A 13,247-nucleotide genomic window follows, 5' to 3' on the forward strand; every position below is an offset into this window, starting at 1 on the left:
TGCAAATTTCTCTACCAATGTAATGTTACTTTCATCAGTGGGCATTGGATTTTCAGACTTTGTTCCAGTGAGTTCCGATACCAACTTGTACAATTTTTTTGAATCGCCTTTTGAATTTACCACTTTCTCACTAAGAACTGATCTTTTTTCTTTACGAATTTCATAATGATACTTGTGATGTAGCTTTTTTACAGTGTCAAGTTGGTACGGTTCCCGGTATTTTCTCCATACTCGTTCAGCTTTACGTAATGACCTTTTAAGTTGAAGTAAGTCGACGCTAAACCATGGTTTAGGTGACCGACAGATCTTAGTTTTCTGTGTCAGTGGTGCATGTTTGAAGTAAATATGAACCAACATACTTCAATGATGCCTGTCATTTTTTTTTAATTGGTCAATTTTCCTTAGAGTTATTGCCCTTTAATTGTTTAAAAATTACAGATTTGTACATAACAAACCAACCAATTAGTAGAATTTCATTAAACGTCTTTCATTCTTTTCCATGAACATTTATTATAAACATGTGAAGTTGTGTACCCACACCTGGTCACCTACTTGCCTTGGTCAATGGTCACACCCCCTCCCCCTCCCCCCCCCCCCCCCCCCCCATTTTTTTTTTTCGTTCATAATTTTCCATCAATATTTATAATCAACATATGATGTTTTGTACCCTCACCCAGTCAACCCCGCTGACCCCCCCCCCCCACCCCACCACCAAAAAAATAGCATTAATTTTCTGTTAAATTGATTTTGACTAATGAAATTGTTTGCCTCTTATTAACATCCGTTACTTTTTGCTGGATATACTGTTTTGCTGTTCCTCACCACAAACCCTTTCGGCGGGGGATACCAATTCATCGAATTTGCTTGTTATTTATGCACTGACAAGAATTTACCTGTGAAAATACAATGAAGTCTGTATGTCACACTGGTAATTTTGTATTCCGTGCGAATGTGCGACATAATTTTATGTTTTGGGAAATTCCATTTACGCTGTTATATTTATGGAAAGACTTTACACATACTGATGTTTTATTTTGTCAATTTGAATATTAAAAGCAAAACAAATTTAAAGAAAAGTGTATACTAATAATGGCCATGCAGTATATGCAAATTTTAATCCAAATATTGTGTTGTATCACATTTTATATACAGTACAATGTTGTTTATACATGCTTGACAGACATCAGATCATTATGTTATACATGTACTCCAGTAGAGAAAATTAGCTGCCTTCCAGTAGAGGACTTTGTATTGTATGGCAATACTTTGTTCACTTGTTATGCCCCCGAAGATGGGCATATTAAAATTGCACTATCCATCCGTCTGTGTGTCTGTGTAAATTCTTGTCCGGGCTGTAACTTCAACATTCATAAATTATGACCTGGGTCTCACAGGTTAAGGTTCCTAACCCTAAACCCTAACCCTAACACAAAATGTTCATCTAATTCCAAGGGTTGCTTCGGGGGCATTTGTCACAAATAGTGACAGCTCTTGTTTTGTTTCTAAAAGAATGCATTGATAAATCTTGACATATGACAATGCAAATGTAATACTTTTTCTCCAGTGCCTACACTAAATTTTGTGGAATTCTCTGCCTATCTTTAAGTGGTGAAATGTAATGTATTATTAAACCTGTAAACTAGTTTCACAAAAATGTAAATCGTTTTAAGTTTTGAAGTTGTCCAACTACACGTATGTTCATTATTTTGGGTATTATATACTTGAAGCAAAGTTACCTCTCCATCAATAAAATTGATATGTCATACTTACTGAAACTTGACAGTAAAATATACAGAATGTAACAGACTTGAACCTATCTTTTAATTGTGTTTTATAATAAAATTGCACAACTGTAGATATTCTAATAACTCGAATGAGGTTGATAGCCGTTTACCTCAAACAGATTGTTTAGATTATATATGAATCATTTAAAATTTCAGATAAATGAAATAGTAAGGTGAAGATGTGTTACAGGTGGAATCATTTGGCAGAACTTCAGTTACAGCTATCCCAAGATGAGACAGACAATACAGTCAAATGTCACTGTACCCGAGCTTTCATTGGGTAGGATATTGATAACTTAATACTGGTTATAACAGGTATTTAACATAACTAACTGTGACAGCATGAGTTTTTTCTGAAGTTTAATTACTACATAAAAATCATCATGTCGTATTTTACAATGATTTAATATGTATGTCCCAAAGCTGCTATTTTAGCAATTAAATAGGTAAGTTACCTAAGGCATGTGTTTTAGACATTGAGTATGTTAGTCACTGGTCATCCTAGTTTGCAATGGCAGTGAAACTGGAAGTAACCATTACTTCAGATACAGGTTTTAGCTGAAAGGAAAGGGTCTTCACTACCAACCAATGGTTGATCACAAGAAACTAGAAATGTGTTTTCTTGTTTGAAGAAGGTGCATAATGGTTTTCAAGGGAAATTATGTATGTACAAAATGTAGACCTATTATTCATCAGCTGATTTCTCTGTTGACATCTGGTGACTGGTTGATTATTAAATTAGTTCAGCGAATAATGTTCATTTATTGGCAGCTGGGGTCTGGGTTATTGTGTAATGAATGCTGCAAATAATGTTTCTTGATTGACACTGGCAACTCGTTAATTTGCTAAGTGAGTAAAGTAAATAATTTTTATTTACAGTGACGGCTACCTGTATAAACTAGGCTTACAATATGACTCTGACAGTAGGGAAAGTGAAGAAGACATCATTGAAGATGAATCTAATGTAGAGAATGTAGTGGCAGCAAATGATTCAATAGGTAATAGAGGCACTCTGTTTGCCAGAAGGAGTCCAGTAGTTAAAGCACCACCCACCCTTTGAAAAGAGAGTGTGCATATTGTTTTTTGCTCGTGTCAATGTTGGTAGGTCCATTTGTATGCCAACCATTTGGTTTCTGATGCGTAACTGGAGAATATTTAGGCCTATGGCCATTGAGGTTCATAGGATGATTACCTGTGATCATGGGGGCCTCCGTGGCAGAGTGGTTAAGGTCACTGACTTCAAATCACTTGCCCCTCATCGATGTGGGTTCGAGCCTCACTCGGGGCATTGAATTCTTCATGTGAGGAAGCCATCCAGCTGGCTTACGGAAGGTTGGTGGTTCTACCCAGGTGCCCGCTCGTGATGAAATAATGCACGGAGGGGCACCTGGGGCCTTCCTCCACCATCAAAGCTGGAAAGTCGCCATATGACCTATAATTGTGTCGGTGCGACGTTGAACCCAACAAAATGAATAAATAAATACCTGTGATCATTAAATGACTCCTATTCTTTTGGAAGTACATGCATTAAAGGTCAAGTTCAAAATGAACAGTGTCTGATCAGTAACTGGAGATTTATTAGGCCTACAGCTACCAGATTTCATATTATTATTACATGTGGTCAGTAGATGACATTATTGTTTCGAGGTTTATATGTCAAAGTTCAAGGATTACTGAAAATCCATACCAGTTACCTTCAGCAGACCATCATAGAGGAATTTATAAAGAGCTCCTCTTACAGATGAACCACTCTGCCACAATATTGGAGTGATCTTGTGAAACAGAATTACTGATTCCTTATGTTTTACACCTTTATTGTTATCATACTTTATTATTGTTTATCTTAGTGATATTAATAAACCTTTTCAACTAGTACCGTAACAATACATCTGTAAGTAGTCGTGTATTAAATTTTATCATGAAAATAAACCATGGCACAAAGCTGTTTGCAGTAACAAACAAAAATTGTCAAAATGGAAAAAAGCAATAACTTGTGTTAAAGTTTATGATGTACACATATTTAACATTTACACTGTGGTATTTCGTTTCTCAGAACATTTGTGTGAGCAAGAGAGCTATGAACCTAAAGAGGAGTTTTCAGCATTTATTGACAATGAGATGGTGACAGAAGAATGTGTTGGAGAAGAAACAGAAGAAGGCATTTCTGAAGAGCAGTTAGCAGAGATAGAGATGATGAGAAAGATGGGGTTACCTGTGGAGTTTAATTTTGGCAAGACAGGAAAAAAGACAAAAGTAAGACTTAAAAAATACTTGTGATTTGTCACTTTTTAGCTCAACAGAGCACCGGGTGCTCAAGGTGAGATACCCCTGTGTCTGTTGCCCGTTGTTGTCTGTCGTCCATTGTCTGTTAACATTCCAGTCACCTTTGTAAAAGATTTACATGAAACCTGGTTGAAATATTTGTATTGATGAGATCTAGGTTCACTTTAAAACTGAGCTAAACATTTTTAGCTTGACTATTTAAAGAATAGGTAGAGCTATTGCACTCATCTGTGTGCAATAGAGGGCATTCATGACTTATAGTACACTGTAGGTGCATCAATCCTTCAATCTTGTACATAAAAAATACGTCTTTTTCTGACTGAATAAAGTAAAAGACTGAAAATCTGTGATTGTAAAATTCAAAAGCTATCATGGTTATTCAAAATATTTTAAGACACTGGAATATGACTGTTGTGTCATACCTTACAGTTTTAGAAGTGGCATAAGATCATGACATAGCAAAAATCATAGTTTTATCTAAAAAGATTAAATGATTTTATGCCTCAACCATTAAAGACTGCTGGCGGGTATAGAGTGTAACCCTTGTCTGTGTGTGTACTTGTGCTTTCTCGCATCTAATTTGTATGCATAAAATCTTGTACGGTCAATAGCTTTGCTGTGCTTTGTCAGATTTTGAAATGATTTGGCAGAAATAACGAACATATCGAGAAAACATGTCACCTGCAATGTTCAAACCCCCATCCCAAAGGTCAAGTCAACATTTAAAGGTCATAGATTTATGGTAATTTTTCTTATGCACTCTATAACCTTTTTATGCATGCTTGGATATTCAAGTAACTTTTGGCACAAATAATTACCATAAGAAAACAATGTGGCAGTATTAAGATTCAAAACCCTACCTGAAAGAACAAGGTCAAACTTAAGGGTATTTTTCTTGTCGGCTTTGTAATATATTTATGCATGCATGGATATTAAAGTAACTGGGCACAAACATTCACCATAACAAGACCTGTCTTGTTAAAGACACATACCACTACCAATAAGGAAAATGTTAAATTAGGGGTCTAAGGCCATTTTCTTGTCTGCGCAAGGCATGGATATTCAAATATCTTGATACAAACTTTCAACGTGACAAGATGAAGTGTCCTGTTCAAGACCCACACCCCTACCTTAAAGATAGGGTCACACTTAGAAGTAAAAAAAAAAAGTGTTTTTTTTTGCACCAGGTTGATGGATATTAGAAGTAAAACATTCAACATAACTTGACAATGTGTTGTTCGCAAGACCTACCCATAAACCCAAAGCTAAAACGTCAATGTCACCCTTAGAAGTCAAATATTATAGTTCTAATAAGTTTTGTTTGAATGGATGAAAATTCATATAAATTGGCATGAACATTTACCATTACTAGATAACATGTTGACTGTAACACCTAGACCCCTAGGTCAAGGTCATGCTTAGAAGTCTAAGATTTTATTTAAATTTTCCTTTTTAACCAAAGTGGTTATAAGATTGGCTGAAGCGTTGGTCTAGTGTACCATTTATAATGTGGAATGAACAGGTCGCAGTTCAGATCCTGGTCTGGACCTTACTCTGTCATAGAGTCAATAAGTTATAAGTGAGGAATTACATATGGCAATGGCACATCTCTGTTTGTTATGTCTGTACTTTTGATTTGCATGATTGGATGCATAATGCAAAGTTTGAAAATCTGTTTTTTGTGGAATTTCGACATTTCTTGTTTGTCTTTAGTTTATGTAAACATAGATGGTTTTTTAAATAATTTAGAACAAATATTCACCATGAAAATACAGTGTGTCAGGTGCAAGACTTAGAACCATAAATATCAAAGATGAAGATCACAATAAGATTTTACATCATTTTCTTAACTGGTCTGTAACTTTTATAAGCATAAAAGGGTATTCAAATAACTTAATATGATAAAGTACAAACTTTCACCATAATGAGATGATGTAACATTTAGACATTAAATGGTGAAATTATGCATGGTTATATTTCTTTTCCAGTCCATAACTTCTGCACATGTGTTCTGTTGTCAAAATGCCATTACTCACAGGACTCACACTTCTGTGTCCAATCATGACATAGTGGGGGCATTTATTTCCTTTGGATGCATTTCTAGTTCAGTATGTTTTTCATCTATTAATTAAACATCTGTTGATGCATTGACAGGGTAAAAATCATGGGCACAAGAAGAAGAAACAAAAACAAAGGCAGCGCAATAAAAAGAAACTTGATGAAGCACAGCAAGGTGAACATAGACGGGCAAATATAGAAAACCAGGTGAAAAGAATTGAATTGGATGAAAGTACTATCAATGACACCTTAATGTCGGTAGAGAGCAGATTGACAGGTAGTACACCTAGGAATGGGGTAAATCTTAATTTAGCTGGAGTTGACCTTGACACTGTGTGGCAAGACTATTGGGGAAAATATGGGGAGTATTTGGTCTGGGAAGGATGGGTAGCCAAATATCCAGATCAGATAGATTTTGAAAAGTTGCAGGCTGTGCCAGCTATAGCTGAAGTTGAGGTGCAGACAGAAACAACTGTAACAGGCAAAGATAGTGGAGACATGGAGCAAGTCAGTGACATAAAAGACCATCAAGAAAAGCAGATATCAGGTAATTGCTGCAGGGATACTGAAGTTACAGACCCAAAACCTAGTGTAGTGACAGATGATATAAACACAAATGAAAGTCATTTCAAAGAGACTGTAATGGGTGATGTAAAGTCCGGTCAAAATACTGTTGATGCCTCAAATAAGTGTCTGAACTCTAAATTTCCTGAAACAGAATTGGAAGTAAATTCCCCAGTGCCTGACTATATCAATCCATGCTCACCAATGCAGTATCTTTCTCCAAATTTTAAATATGTTAGCGGTGAAGAAATAATTTCCACTTTGCAGAAAAGAACAGAAACAGGTGCTTCAAATGTAGATGTTGAAAACTGTGATACACAGTCAGATGTAGATAATTTAGCTAATGAGAGAACTGAAATTGTTAACATGATGCATTCATATTCTAGCTACCACTCTCAGACAGGACCTCCTGAAAACCCTCAAACAGAATGTGATTATAAAGGTGTTCCAGGTGTTGGCACAAACAGGGAAGACAACCAGACTGAGGAGGATTTCAGTAAGGCATGGGAGGAGCTTTGGAATGAACATTACACAGAAAGTTACTGGTACTATTATAATCAGTTTTCTGAAAAGTTCTATAAAATTGCTCCAGGTGACATGGAGGTGAGGGAAGATGTAAGCATTATTGAAGGCATTGCCATGGTGAATGATAATGGTGAACTTGAAATTGTCCAAGGATTAAATGATCAAAATAGATCAACAGAATGTGACACATCTACACAGATATCTGATGAAACCAGGGAGGTGAGTGTTGATTCTGAAAATGTAACTGATGATGCATATTGCAGTAATGAAAACACTGTGTATGTTGTTGATAATGGAGCAGAGGGTGATTGTGATGTAGTTTATGTCATACAGAATGAGGATGGCACTGCTGTTAAGGATCTGGATATGGAAAGTATAGCAACAATTTTGAATGGTGTACAGCTTGATGGCCAGGGTGCAGTAGCGGAACAATCCATACATACAGCAGATACTGAAGATAAATATATAAATAATACAGAAGGAGAAATTAGACAATGTCCTGAGAGAGGAAATGATAGTCTAGCAGATGACCAGTCCACCAGTATGGTTGTTTGTGGACATGTTTGTGTTGCTGGAGATGAGGAACCAGTTGATGGAAGTAGGAAAAAGAGGAAAGAGAAAGAACGCAGGAACCAGCAACAGGGAACAGCATCTGATCATAGAACATCAAGTCATGGACGGAACCTTGCACTGGGTAGATATTTTATCTTTTATCAATATTTAGAATTAAAAAGATTGGATGAGATGTTTTTAACAGAAAAAAAATAAACAATAGATTTCCAGTAAATTCATTTATATAATTTAACTTACTGTTCCGAGTTTTTGGATAGCAAACATACAGTAAACAACTTTTTTACAATGGTTATCAGACAAGTTGTTTGGCAAATTGATTTTTCAGAACTCAAAACACGGGTTATTAGTCCCCTACTGGTTGAAAACCAGTTTTGGGGACTATAGGAATGCTCTTTTCCGTCATTCCGTCTTTCCGTCATTCCGTCATTCCGTCCGTCCGCAATTTCGTGTCCGGTCCATAACTCAGTCATCCATGAAGGGATTTTAATATTACTTGGCACAAATGTTCCCCATGATGAGACGACGTGTCATGAGCAAAACCCGGACCCCTAGCTCAAAGGTCAAGGTCACAATAGGAGGTCAAAGGTCAACAGGGCTTTTTTCCTGTCCGGTCCACAACTCTCCCATCCTTGAAGGGATTTTAGTATTACTTGGCACAAATGTTCCCCATGATGAGATGATGTGTCATGCGCAAATCCCGGACCCCTAGCTTAAAGGTCAAGGTCACAATTGGAGGTCAAAGGTCAACAGGGCTTTTTTCCTGTCCGGTCCATAACTCTCCCATCCATGAAGAGATTTTAATATTACTTGGCACAAATGTTCCCCATGAGGAGACGATGTGTCATGCGCAAAACCTGGAACCCTAGCTTAAAGGTCAAGGTCACAATTGGAGGTCAAAGGTCAACAGGGCTTTTTTCCTGTCCGGTCCATAACTCTCCCATCTATGAAGGGATTTTAATATTACTTGGCACAAATGTACCTCATAATAAGACGATGTGTCATGCACAACTTTCAGACCCCTAGCTCAAAGGTCAAGGTCACACTTAGCAGTCAAATGTTAACATAGCATGAACAGGGTCTGTTTCGTGTCCGGTCCATAACTCTGACATTCATTAACGGATTTTAATATCACTTAGCACAAGTGTTCCCCATGATGAGACGACGTGTCATGCGCAAATCCCGGACTCCTAGCTCAAAGGTCAAGGTCACAATTGGGTGTCAAAGGTCAACAGAGTTTTTTTCCTGTCCCGTCCATAACTCTGCCATCCATGAAGGGATTTTAATATTACTTGGCACAAATGTTTCCCATGATGAGACGATGTGTCATGCGCAAACCCAGTACCCTAGCTTAAAGGTCAAGGTCACACTTTGAGATCAAAGGTCAAGAGGATTTTTTTCCTGTCTGGTCTATAACTTTGTCATGCAAAGCAGGATTTAGATATCAGTTGGCACAAATATTCCCCTGGATGAGACAACATGTCATGCGCAAGAACCAGGTCCCTAGCTCTAAGGTCAAGGTCATATTTAGAGGTCAAAGGTCAAATTCAAGAATGACTTTGTACGGAACATTTCTTCTTCATGCATGGAGGGATTTTGATGTAACTTTGACCAAATGTTCACCACCATGAGGCACCCTTGTTTTTAGAATTACGTCCCTTTGTTGTTACTATAAATAGATTTTATTGTAACTTTTTTATTACTGGCCGTAGAGAAAAATCAAGACCACTTTTCTGTGGTACAGCATGCATGTTACATCCAATTTTTAGGTGTATTTTGACCTATCTCTACCTGGTAAAGAGTTTTTTGTGGACTTATATTATTATTATTATTTTTTTTTTTTTTTAAAGATTAATTTCCCTTTGTTGTTACTATAAATAACTTACATGATAACATTTTTATAATCAGCCCAAAAAATTCAATATGAAAACAACTGTGGGTTTTTATATATGCACATTTTAATCCAAGTGTGTTGTTATAATGTTATAACATATTGTATATGTAGTACAATATTGTTTATACATCATTGACAGATATCAGTTCATTATGTTATACTGCAGTAGAAAAAGTTAGGTGCCTTCCAGTAGGGGACTTTGTATTGCATGGCAATACTTCATTCACTTGTTCTACGATAAACCACACTTGGGAACTTGTTATTTCGATTCTAACACGACATACTAATATCAACAGTGTTGGAAAAAAAATTGTAACTACTTTTTACGACCGTGCTACGCACCTGGTTCGGATAACGTCATTGCACGCGAGTGGTTTATTGCAGAATAACCAGAGATAGATTTTGCTCAACATGTATGTAAGTTATTCGTTGGTCGTGTTAGAATTTGCGATAATACCCAGACCTGACAAGTAATAACCCCTTTACATTTAGTGTGGCTTGTGCATAGTCATAAGATGCTATACCAACCAATCTACTTATTAGAAATGGCAAGCATACATGTGGCTTTAAGCGAAGAAGGACTTCCAAGACCTTTCTAAATTTGATTATTTGAATTGGTTTTTTACCGGTTTGTTTCCAATAGCTGGTAATACCACAATCAACAATAAAATGTTGACAGTAGAAGTGCACATCAATTAAAGGAAGAAAATAAGATTATTACTTTTATGAGAAGAATTTTATGTTGTCTGATAACCTTACTTTATCACTCTTTAATCCATTTTGCAATGTTTATACAGTATGACATGCAAGATGTTTGAAATGTTTGAGATGTAATTTGAGAACTTAAACTTTGTGGGTATGACTTCACAGGTTCATTTCTTACAACAAGATTGCGAGGATCCAGTGGTGATGGTGATGATCCACCAGAGGAAAAACCTGTACAGCTTCCTCACAGGTAGTTGATACGTTAGAATTGACTGTTCTATTATAGCATTTCACTTTTTTTGTTATTTTCCAATGTCATAGATATTTTCTACATCAGACTATGACTTTTACAACAGTAACCCATAGTGTGTGTGGGTAACCTTTAATAAATGGATTCAAAAGTGTAAATACTTACTTTGCTCACAACTGTGCTCACTAAGTTTACTTTTCTGCCTATCTTCGACAGACAGTGGTGTTATCGTATGTTAATGTGATTTGTTTTCAAGCTAAACTCATATTTACTTGTTTAAAAAATTAAGTATTTTTTTTTAAAAATTGTGACATTTTAAAAATGATGAGTAAAACTATAAGATGGCTTAAAATAATTTTATGGAAATTCTGGGAGGACATAAATTAAACAATTGTCTAAACTAATGCCAAGTTTAAGAAATATACCTCAGGTAGTATTTGATATATCGACAAAAAATAAGTGTTTCATTTAATAGAAGATTTGTAAAGTGTATTTTCTTGGAAGATACATGTTAGATATAAGCTAAGTTTTATTAAAAATAGTTTAATCAGCATTATTTATTAAGCTGGAAACATGTTCAAAGACTGCTGCACAGGACTAGCTCCAAAAATAGGTGTACCACATGTTACCACAAGTGTCTTCAGTATATCGTATTTTTGTTGCTATATTTCAGTCATGAAGTTGATGACACAGAGTCTGTAACTGGAAACAAAACAGCAGATGCAAGAACAGCTTTGTCTATGCTTGGGTATTCCCTGCCAGATGAAGAGGGTTGGTAAGTGCAATATGACATTGACTTACACTCTTATAGATGAATAACTTTGTTTAGGTTTGGGCAAGAATATGGGTTTTTGAAATATAATTAGAGAAATAGTTACAATCTTTGAGTCAGACAATGTTCCTGCATTTTGTAGATCTTTCTTGTAGCTTTAAAAGTCTGTCAGCAGTTATGTACAAAGATGGTGGTTGATTGGTATTCTGCCAGTAGACCAGCAGAAAAGTTGTAGTGTTATGTAAAAAACACTAATAAAATGTGTATTAATTGTTAATAGTTTTATTAGTAATTCTTTTGGGAATTGTAGATTTACTATATATTTAAAACACTTTACACCTTGTGAGACCTTTGTTACTTTATAACTAGTGTCACATGACTTGTGCCTCTGCAAATGATTGTACTACGTAGATGTACAGAACATTTGTATTTCATAGCCAATTGCAGGCTGCATGAAGCATGTTTAGAAAATAGGACAAATTGTAGCAAATTTGCTGGTTCTAAATTGTATTCTTAATTCCAGTTCAGATGAAAAGAAACCCAAGATCCAAGGAGGCAAAGTGAAATATAAAACTAGAAATATCCATGCAGTATCAAAGAACTTAAACATGGGTAAGGGGACACATACAAGATTTGACCAAGATGGGAATGAAATGGTAGTGAGACCATCTAGAACATTGAACAAAGTGAAAAACTTCCTTGGTAAACTGAAGTCAGATACATTACAAGAAGTGGACACTAGTGATCAGGAGGTTATGGATATTTTTGGGTTGAAGGATGTAACTGATACTGATAATACTAAGAGAACCACTGTACCAAGTTACGACTGTGATGATAAGTTAAAGTCACAGGGAGATTCTGATGTTGCACAGACTTATTTAGTTACAGGAATAAAACAAGATAATAAAGACAAGGAATTACAAGTAGAAGCTAAACTGGATAATTCAAAAAATTGGTCAATGCATATAGATGAAGAAACATCTTTTGATTTTTCTGAAAATAGTGTTAAAACTTGTGAATCTTACAAGGATGTGCATGTATTCCCAGATACATTTAATTTTACTGGAATACAAAAGGAAGATGATAGATTGGAAATCTCTGAAAACATTATGAGTCATGTAGATGAAAGGGAAGCTGTGGAATATGACCTTGAAATTTGGGATGATGCTGAGGATAATGTCATAGACAAAGACACAGACAAGAAGAAGGTGAGGTCACGCAAGAGGAAGAAGAGGCAGGGAGGTGTACCAATGCCAGCAGAGATTGCAGAGGACCCTCAGCTGAGGAAATATTGGGGTCAGAGATACAGGCTCTTCTCCAAGTTTGATGAAGGGGTCAAACTTGACAGGGGTAATTATGAAGTATTTTACTTGTGAAGTAGAAAATATCACTTAAACTACTGTTTGCTGATTATTAGTGTTAACACTTCCTCAAAGCAAGCTTAGTTTCTAGTAAAGAGAGCTAATGTGACTGCCGGGCATGATAGCACAACCTTGAGAGGCGAGGTGACCTTCTCACAAGAAGCACAAACATTTGAAATCTGAAATTCAGCAGTTGCCTTAAATTAAATCCAGGCTATAAGGAAAGTCTTGATCATTTCAGTTTAAACCTTTCAGTTAATTGTACAGTGAAGTATTACTGATAGTAATCTAACTTGGACATCATTGTAAATATAGAGAAGATAGCGATCGCAATTGATTTCAGAAATGTGTGAAGATTTAAACATTCACTTATGAATTTGTAAATAAGATAATGTATTTTCATTATAAGCCTGTATTAGGTCCAGTGTTTGTCATACTGATATAAGGCTGCAGACAGGGGACAAATACAACAGATTAAAGA

General features: G+C 36.0%; 1 protein-coding gene across 4 annotated transcripts in view; it reads left to right on the forward strand.

Annotated features, from left to right (window-relative positions):
* LOC123525281 (trimethylguanosine synthase-like) overlaps nucleotides 1-13,247 on the forward strand; it is a 45,554-nt gene that overhangs the window by 18,290 nt on the left and 14,017 nt on the right. For 3 of the 4 annotated variants that reach the window (XM_053537991.1, XM_053537990.1, XM_053537992.1), the window contains exons 2-8: nucleotides 1,941-2,064; nucleotides 2,664-2,782; nucleotides 3,838-4,037; nucleotides 6,222-7,908; nucleotides 10,549-10,633; nucleotides 11,307-11,408; nucleotides 11,929-12,755. In XM_053537991.1, coding sequence (XP_053393966.1) covers nucleotides 1,964-2,064; nucleotides 2,664-2,782; nucleotides 3,838-4,037; nucleotides 6,222-7,908; nucleotides 10,549-10,633; nucleotides 11,307-11,408; nucleotides 11,929-12,755 — 3,121 coding nt within the window. In that variant the 5' untranslated portion in view covers nucleotides 1,941-1,963. The remainder of the gene's footprint in view (nucleotides 1-1,940; nucleotides 2,065-2,663; nucleotides 2,783-3,837; nucleotides 4,038-6,221; nucleotides 7,909-10,548; nucleotides 10,634-11,306; nucleotides 11,409-11,928; nucleotides 12,756-13,247) is intronic. The other variant, XM_053537993.1, reaches the window with a different exon arrangement.

The sequence above is a fragment of the Mercenaria mercenaria genome, chromosome 3, assembly GCF_021730395.1.
Source record: "Mercenaria mercenaria strain notata chromosome 3, MADL_Memer_1, whole genome shotgun sequence".
Lineage (NCBI taxonomy): Eukaryota > Metazoa > Mollusca > Bivalvia > Venerida > Veneridae > Mercenaria > Mercenaria mercenaria.